The 9,687-nt window shown below is 40.8% G+C and overlaps 1 protein-coding gene across 5 annotated transcripts in view; it reads left to right on the forward strand.

Moving 5' to 3' along the window:
* Nucleotides 1-9,248, forward strand: part of MYCBP2 (MYC binding protein 2) — a 196,032-nt gene extending 186,784 nt beyond the window's left edge. For all 5 annotated transcript variants that reach the window (XM_066580830.1, XM_066580838.1, XM_066580848.1 and 2 more), the window contains 7 exons: nt 316-419; nt 505-693; nt 2,512-2,619; nt 3,506-3,715; nt 6,572-6,679; nt 7,334-7,499; nt 8,250-9,248. In XM_066580830.1, the coding sequence (XP_066436927.1) occupies nt 316-419; nt 505-693; nt 2,512-2,619; nt 3,506-3,715; nt 6,572-6,679; nt 7,334-7,499; nt 8,250-8,365 (1,001 nt within the window). In that variant the 3' untranslated portion in view covers nt 8,366-9,248. The remainder of the gene's footprint in view (nt 1-315; nt 420-504; nt 694-2,511; nt 2,620-3,505; nt 3,716-6,571; nt 6,680-7,333; nt 7,500-8,249) is intronic.
* Nucleotides 9,249-9,687: the final 439 nt, after the last annotated feature.

Here is a 9,687-nt window from a genome sequence, read left to right on the forward strand (position 1 = left end):
GTTTGTGATACTTTGTTGTTTTTTTTCAACATGCTCTTCAGCACTGTAAACATTTGCGCAGACCTAATATGGACAAGCATAATAAGGGGCCACCTTTTCTCATAAGTTGCGCCCATAATGTTTTGGAACAGTAGAAAATAATGCGCACTTTTTTTATTTCATTGACATTTAAATGTAAATGCCAAATATATAAGCCAACCCTGGTGTGCGCAGTGTCTGTCCGCTGCTTCAGAGATGCCACCCATACACCCATGAATGATGCTCCTTGCTTTTCTTTTCTACAACATGCTGTAATTTATGCTCCTTTTATTTTAGGAAAGCCTGCCAGCAGCAGCTCTGAAACGTGCCGTTTTTGTGGATCCAGAAATGGGACCGAGTTATCGGCTGTGGGCAGCGTATGTTCTGATGCAGATTGTCAGGTTGGTGAAAGTAGCCCATTGGTCTCAGTGCAGTGGTAGTCATACAGGGTCATATAACCTGCAACAATGTGTTTCCGCTTTGTAGGAATATGCTAAATCGGCTTGTGGCAAGACTCACCCATGTGGGCATCCTTGTGGGGGGGTGAAGAATGAGGACCAGTGCTTACCCTGTCTACATGGCTGTGATAAGAATGCAGCAAATCTGAAACAGGACGCAGATGACATGTGCATGATCTGCTTTACCGAAGCGCTCTCAGCAGCTCCTGCCATTCAGGTGGTTCTCGTCTTTTACTGTGCTGTTCCCTAATACTGTAAATAAGTAAGAATCGTATGGCCAGATTGTGGATTTTGAACAGAAGTGTTTGCCATGTTTCTTTAGATTTGATTTATAGGTGACTTTTTGACACTTTCATTTACTCCTTGCAGTTCCATATCTTTCAACAACTATAGCTAAAAGTGCTTTTACACGGAACGGTTATCGTTCAAATTGCCGGGATCCAGCGAGAATCTGAAAGATTATCGCTCAGACTAAAGCAATGCATCAGCAATGACTGATGCATCATTCTGTGTAAACAAGCAGTTTTTCACTTACTATGAAGGGATCCCCAGGAAGCTCCATTCAGTCAGCAATGCTCATTCCTGTGTACAAGCATAGGAACGATTTATCGCTGGGACGACCTATCGAGCATCTGTTGTCTGAAAGATAGTCCCCTGTGAAAGCACCCTGATACATTACCTGAAAGGAGCGACTGTTCTAATGTAGTTTGCAGGGGTGTCCTCTTCCCTAATGGTCAAAGTGTCTGCAAATCTTGCCGATTTCAATGAAAACTCTGAAGGCCCATTTACACGCAAAGGTAATCTTTCAAAGGACTCAAAGATTATGCAAATAGCAAAACTGTTCAAAGTGTTAATGGCCATTAACACTTTATCATCATTTGCATGTTAAAAGGGCCTCCAGGAGCTGTTTGCAGAGCCCAGTGTGTGAATAATCACACGCCCAGCTGTGCACACAGCTGCATTATTCTCTTCCTAGCTTCTGGCAGAATACAATGTTATCTGCGGGCTCCCATGGAGATAACCGCATGCAGTCTACTGAGACATACATTATCTTTCACTGGCTGAAGTATGGATTTTAAGTTCACTTTAAAATTGTTGAAGCGAAAACTGCACGATGCCCGCGTTTACATGTAACAATTATCGCTCATTTTCAGTAGCTTGAAGGAATTTTGAGCGATAATCGTTGTATGTAAATGGGCCTTTAAGCGTTAGAGAAAAAAAGTTGACCACAGTATCTTTACTAGCAAACATCAGATCTGGAAATCTTCAGCTCTACAATTTAATCCTTAGTCTTTGTATATGTAAGCTGATATTGTTTGTGTTAAACCAGCATATACACTTATAGAAACTGTTGATGCGTCCTATCTGGCTGACCTCCATTCCTGCCAGCTCCATCATAAACAGACGTCAATACGTAGATCTGAAATCTGATTGTAAGCTTATGCTACATTTACCCAGGACTACTGTCTTCTAAACCAGGGGTCCCCAACTCCAGTCCTCAGGGACCACCAGCAGGTCATGTTTTCAGGATATCCCATAGTGAGAACACCTGTGGCAATGTCTGAGGCACTGACAATAATTACATCACCTGTGCAACACTGAGGAAATCCTGAAAACATGACCTGTTGGCGGTCCCTGAGGACTGGAGTTGGGGAACACTGTACTAAACGACCTGCACGAGCAGGTGACGTCACCGCTAGTTGTTAGCGCTCGTACAGATTGTTTCGGCAGGCAAGTCACCATTGACTTCTCACTCAGTGCTTCACCTTCTATGTGCTGAGCGGGAAGGGAGTGATCCAGCAATGGTTTTTATGCTGGTTGAAAGTGAGCGACAAACGAAAAGTAAATGAATAGTAAACTGTGTTTTGTAACAAATATCGCACATTTCTCGGTTGTATGACGTTTGTGCAATAATACATGTAAATGGCCCTATAAAGGCTTGTGAAAGGAAATGTAGGGTCAGTCAGCACATATGTACGTCTCAGATGATCTGGTAAACTTGCATATTTAACTGTAAAGGTATGTTTGTTTGCAGCTGGACTGCAGCCATGTTTTCCACTTGCAATGTTGTCGACGTGTCTTAGAGAACAGATGGCTGGGGCCACGGATAACCTTTGGCTTTATGTCCTGTCCTATCTGCAAGGTAATTTGGATTGAATTCTAGTAGACTTTTTTTTGAACAGGACTACTTGCACCCACAGTACTTTAGTCTGATCTCCATACAGTGTATTAAAATAGTGATGACTGGCTGCTGTAGAAAGCTTCTATACTGCTCTTATGCACTGTATAAATTGTCTTCACTTACTGCAAACTTTACCGTATTTCCCCAAAAATAAGACCTACCCCAATAATAAGCCCTACCCTGATTTTTAGCGGATGGGCACTTGAAATATAGGCCCCCACCAAAAAATAAGCCGTAGCTAAACTACATGAAGAAAAAAATAAATAAAAAAATACTCACCTAGTAGGCGGTGTTGGGGTCCCTCACGTTGGTCTCTGGCGCTGCTGCAGACTTCCGTGTAGTCTTGAATGCCGACAGTATTTTTTTCTGGTAGTAGGGTATGAATACACCACCTCCAGCAAGTGATTGTTCTGATGTCATTCAATGAATAGCTGTGATTGGTTCGAGTGCTGCCTCAGACAACCGAAGCCGGTGCTCGATTATCCAATCAGTCATTCAATGATGTCTATTAATGAATGGCTGTAACTGGTTAATCGAGTGCCGGCTCTGATTGGATGAGGTGGCACTTGATGAACCAATCAAAGCAATCGCTTGCTGGAGGCTGGTATTCAAGGAAGAAATGCTATGCTGGCATTCAGAACTACAGGGAAGCGTGAGGGACCTGAACACTGCTTACTAGGTAAGTATTAAGACCCACTGCGAAAATAAGACACTGCCTCTTTTGGGGCAAAAATTAATATGACAGTGTCTTATTTCCAGGGAAGTATGGTAGTAACATTGTATCAGTTGTATTTGCTTTTTGTTATGTATTGAGTTATCAACTTGTATCCGTTTTTTATATTTGTAGAACAAAATAAATCATTCAGTGTTAAAAGATCTTCTAGACCCAATCAGAGACCTTTATGAAGATGTGAGGAGAAAGGCTTTGATGAGGCTGGAATATGAAGGACTACACAAAAGTGATGCAATCACTACACCGGGAGTACGATTTTACAATGACCCGGCCAGTTATGCCATGAACCGATATGCCTATTATGTCTGCTACAAATGCAAAAAGGTAATACTGGGTGCATGGACATTCATAATCGGATTCTCAGTTGTATGGGCCTGCATATGGTCAATAGTAAAGCTATAGGGGCAGCTTTCATTAAAATAGGCTAGTTAACATATGAGAGGATACAATCCTGCTCTTGCGCATAAATTTGAGAACATGCAGGAGCCAGGAATTTTGTGCCATGTGCATGAGTTTTCCAAATAAAAACTTTATTTTAAAAAATTAGAGATTGAAAAACCTTTCCCATTTCTCATATAAAGCGCACACACAAAAAATAAAAATTGCTATCGCTGTGTCCATAATGGTACAAACTGTTAAAATATAAACTACATGAGGAATGTCTTATCTTTAACCAGCTGATTGGTGGGGATTCAGATCAGCAGACATAGACTATCAACTATTGTCGCTTTCCTGAGGATCAGTTATTAATAGTTTAGTCCCAGAAAAGTCCTTACAGATTTCCCAGAGCTCTGTTCATTCTGCACAAAAAGGACATTTCAGTTTTGGCTGAACGAAGCTGATTCTAATTCAAACAGCTATAGTTTTGGTTCTATCAGTGCTACTGACATGCCCTTCAGATTCTGGATGTTAAGATGGCATCAAAAGCATGTCTGAACTGATAAAACCACAGCTGCAGCCGTTTGAAGTGGGGTCGGGAATACAGAATGTACACATGTCACTTGTCTGTGTACAATGTGGGGTGGGTGGCAATGGAGGACAAGCAGGCAACAAAGAATGGTCTGTGATTTTCCTGTCTGTTCCCCTGTCCCAAGGGAAGGGGCAACACGGGCCTGTGATCATACTAGCACACTCCCACCCCCCCCCCAAAAAAATCAGACAACGTATTTGCTCTCTAATTGTCACATATGTGGGGTCTTTCTTTTTTTAACGCAGAACAGAAGTGAAAAGATAAGCACTTGCTTATTTAATTGTTCCTCTACACTAACACCGCAGATGCTGCAGTCATTGCTGATCAAGGCTTCTAAAGGTTTTTACAGAAAATGTAAAAAATGACATTTCTCCTTACACGAGGGGTTTAAATATTGCAAAAATAAAAACAAAAAAACGACACCTGACTGGCATTGCCACATTCTTAACAACCCATACTATAAAATATGACATTTATCCAGCACAGTAAATTCCTTTAAAAAACTATTCAAAATCTTTTCTTATTTGTCTCACTTCTCCAAAACGGGAATAAAAAGTAATGAAAAGCTTGTATATACCTCAAAATGCTATAAATAAAAACAAGCCACCATGCAAAAAACAAGCGTGCAAAAATAAGAGTGGTGATGTCTTGTAATGTGTTTTTTTGCTTTTTTCCAGATCTTCACAAAAAGGTGTTTAGGTTTTGCAATTTTTGCACAATAAAAAAAAAACAAAGCACTTGTCATCATAAGGACCTGTAGAATAAAGTTAGCATAATATTCATACCACATGGTGAGCGCCATGGAAATAAATCCCCAAAAATGATATTTCTGTTTTATTTCCAGTTTACCTCCAGAAAGTTATTCAGTACATTGTATTGTATCCAAAACTGCTTCCTATAAAAAGTAGAACTCGTCTCACAAAACACAAGATGTCGTACCGTCATGGTGCCCAGAAATAGTTATGACCACAAACACAAAAGGGAAAATGATTTACTGGCTCTTAAGGGCTCATTCACACGGGCATGTGCGAACAGCGCTGTGCGTATCTCCTCACTTTGTACTCATCGCAGCCCATTCGCTCAGCCGGCAGAGATCTCGTATGGTCTGTGATTGGCCCTGCGCTTGACTGGGATTCTGACGTTACGGATTTGCAATGTTTGTTTTTTGTTTTTTTTTTTTTATTTTATTTTGTTTGAAATTCCCCACTCTGTGTAAAGCAGTGCTGTGTATTGAAGCGCCGCACCTTCGCAATGCCTGCGAATGAACAGCTTCTCATATGCAGTCCTTCAAGGACTGCGTATGATATGCAGAGAAATGGAGCATGCTGCGATCTATTTCTTCTGCGAATCATGCGCAGTGTCCACTCAGTTCCAAAGCAGGTGTGAATGGAAGAAAGTCCATAGACTTTTATTGCCTTCCTTCACCATGTGTTACGCACCGGAAATGCGTGTGCATAATACACGGTGACAATACGCCCATATGAACGTGTCTTTAGGCTAAAGTTAATTATGTCACTAAGGCCGGTCTCACACATCCATTTTTGTTACCACGATTACAGTGGAGTTTTGACCGCCGCGTTATAACGCTCCCATTGAGTTCAATGAGGCTTTGCAGACATGCGCTGGAAAGAACCGCGTTTTTCGAGTGTGGTCTGTTTTTTTTCCTATGTTTAGTGCACCTTATCACCCATCTCAGTGCTGAGGCATGCTAAAAACCTGCTGTCGACCACAGGAACCTGCGGCCAAAAACTCGCAGCAAATTGCGGTCTTTTGCCTAGCTCATGTGTGAGCTCGGCCTAGGGAGTTAATGCACTATATTTACAATTTATATTTGCAACTTATATTTACATGAGACGTTAAATTTAAAATGTACAAATTAAAAATGACATTTTCTGGACAATTTTTACCATTTTAATTTGACTATTAGAGGGTTAAAATACACTATCGTATTAAATTCTGCAAAAAAAAAAAACAAGCCTTCATACAGCGGTCAACAGAAAAATAACAGTTCTAGAAAATTGGAGATGGAAAAAAAATTTAAATTGCTGATCTTGAATGGAATATATGTCATTTAATGTGGACTTTCTCTGACCTCTAGGTATCGGGGTCTTGGTAGTTAAAGGTTACCGTAGTGCAGGCTAAATGTAACTTGCCTAGAAAGACTGCTGATTTCTTGATGCAAAACTACTAATGTCGCACTTTTTTTAAAGGCATATTTTGGTGGAGAAGCGCGCTGCGATGCTGAGGCTGGCCAAGGAGATGACTATGATCCGAGAGAGCTGATCTGTGGAGCTTGTTCAGATGTGTCCAGGGCTCAGGTGCGATTCGAACCGTCGTGTCTCTAATTAAAACCCTAATGTTAGACGACTAGAAGTGCTACAAAATGACACAATGGGGAGTCTTTTTAGTATCCATCGATTTAAAGGAGTATTCCTAGCTTTAACAACCTATCATCTGGATAGGTCATTAGTAGTTGATCGTCGGGGACCTGCCACTCAGGATCCCAGTCTATCAGCCGATTGTTCGTCCCACTGTTGGTGCAGCGGGGCTGGATGTTGGCATCAGTGGACAGGGGCGGAAGTGAAAGGATCATCTTCACTTTTATTGAAACCAATGGGTGCACTGTGCTACTTTTTTTACTTCCTGTTCCTCTTACAGTCAGGGCTGGACATCCTGTCCTGACCATCATGAGAAGCAGTGCTCCCATAAATTTCAATGACTTTCACCTCCTCCTTTGTCCAGTGATCATGACGTTCAGCTCCGCTGCACTGACAATCTGCTGATGGACGGGATATCCCGAGCAGCGGATCCCCATTGATTTAACTGATGACCTATCATCTGTTGAAGCCCAGTATATACCCCTTTGAGATCTGTCCCTTAGTTTAGATCATTGATGCCTACAGTATGTAGATGCACAGTGGGGAGGGAGAACTGATTTGACTAAATCTGCTGTTCTATTTCTTTTGCGACAGATGTGTCCAAAGCACGGTACAGATTTTCTAGAATACAAGTGTCGATACTGCTGCTCGGTGGCTGTATTTTTCTGTTTTGGAACAACACATTTTTGTAATGCTTGCCATGATGACTTCCAGAGAATGACCAGCATACTTAAAGAAGAACTTCCACATTGTCCTGCAGGTAGGTGGAATAGCGGGTGTATTAGTGTTGGCAGATTCTGCAGGGTCGCTGCATACTGCACAGAAGTTAGAGCCGGTGAGGAGAAGTTCCTTTCACTTTCACTTCTCTGTGGCATTTCTGTCTTGAGCTGAGGAATCGGCGACCGCTTAGTCGCTGTACATGATTAAAAAGAAGAAAAAAACATGCCTTCTTTCTGGCACACCTGCCCCCCACAGACTATCTGTGATATTGCAGCTTAGCTCCATTCATTTCAGTTCCAGAAACTGCCTACTGACCGGTGTGGCACAGTTTTAACACAAAGCAGCCATGTTTTTCTAATCCTGTAAACCCTTTTTACCTAAAATATGCTGTCTGATCCCTCCATTAAAAGGGACTGGTTGTCAGGCAGACATTTTCAGAAAACTAATACTTGATGGAGACATTTATTTTGTGGCACAATGGGGTTGTATCATTTTGGATCAAAGCAGGTAAACCTTTCCTACAGGTTTGTATTTGAAAACAGTTTTCCTGCTTTTTCCTGACTGGGTCAATCCCTTTTCCAACACAAGTTATAGTAAATATAGATATTATATTGGTTCTTCCAATAGTATTTCTGAGGTCTGTACCACTACTGCTACTTCGTTGTATCGAATTGACCTCTAAAATGAAAGTTGGTCATTATATTGCCTGGAGTTATAATGTTATAATTGTATATGGAACATCCTCTTGTTTGGTAAGGCGACTTTATCATTTTTGTATTTTGTGTTCTAGGTCCAAAAGGCAAACAGCTTGAAGGGACGGAGTGCCCTCTTCATGTGGTCCACCCACCCACTGGAGAAGAGTTTGCCTTGGGCTGTGGAGTGTGCAGAAATGCTCACACTTTTTAAAATGAGCCCATACTACTTTTCCAGTTTCTATTTTTTTTTTACCCTTGCTTTGTGAATTTTGAGATGGGCTACAGCAGTCCGTCATGCCAGGCAGGTTCTGGACGACAGCATCCGGTCAGGATGGGACCACTTAAGAGTCTATGAACAAGGTTAAACGGGAAGGAGGCACCAGATACAGCTGTGTATTCACAATTCATACTCTTCATACCAAACTCAATGTTTTTTCTTAAACTGATAGCTACTTGTGAGGTGCTTGCATGTGGTCATTACATAAAGCACCACTGACAAGGCTCCGGACGTGTATAAAATGCTTGGATACATGGCATATAAAAGGCTCTCCATATCAAGGATATATAAATATATGTATACTGTATATGTATGAGCAGAAGAGAAGTTACAGTAATGAGCACTGACTTTCCAATAGCCCTGTACACATATACCTGCATCTCGTGGAAAAAAAGAGGAGTATATATGTTTATCTTCTAGACTGTTAATCTGACTCTCTGGTTGCTGGGGAGCTCTGTCATGTGCTCAGCAGAGAAGACGGACATTGTGTTCAGAGGGCACATAAACATAAGGTATAAAAGTTGTAACAAATGCTGTATATAGTACATAAAGATATCAATGTTTGTCCCGTATAAGATTTACTACATTACAAAGGCAGTTTCATTTAACTTTCTGGGTTATGTTTGAGCCTGAAATTTTAATGAAGTGCAATACTGAGTGTGCCTCATATCTTTGCAGATGTAAACTTTATGGAATGTACATGTCAATAAAGCCACTGTACATTTTTATACAGTGACAGTCTGGTGAATGTTTAGGATCTTATTTAAGAGGAATGGCTTTTAAAAAGAAAAATAAAGACTTAAATCATATTTGTGAAGTTTTTTGGAATTTTGGTTTAATTTTTTGTTAATGTTACATCTTCATGTATGTTTTTGATACAAAGTTGTGCTCCTGTTACAGCTGCCGCTCATCTGCTTTTTTTGGCCAATTGATTTAATAACCTTCTACAGTGACACGTTATCTTCTCTACAACATTTTCAGACCAGGTCAGCCATAGCTCTTGCAGGCTTTTTTTTCCATCCAAAAGCAAGAGTATCTTTGTAATGATGTAACAGAAGTAACACTTCTAAATGACTCTTGGACTTTAAGCATTTTCTTAACTTTTCCTCTATAGCAGTCCAATTGTGCTGAAGTATAAGAGCATACCCTGTTTACCCAAAAATAAGACGGTGTCTTGAATTAAATTTTGCTCCCAAAGATGTGGTAGGTCTTATTTTCAGGGGATATCTTATTTTCCATGTAGAAGAATTCGCATT

Source organism: Eleutherodactylus coqui, chromosome 1 (assembly GCF_035609145.1).
Source record: "Eleutherodactylus coqui strain aEleCoq1 chromosome 1, aEleCoq1.hap1, whole genome shotgun sequence".
In the NCBI taxonomy this organism is placed as follows: Eukaryota; Metazoa; Chordata; class Amphibia; order Anura; family Eleutherodactylidae; genus Eleutherodactylus; species Eleutherodactylus coqui.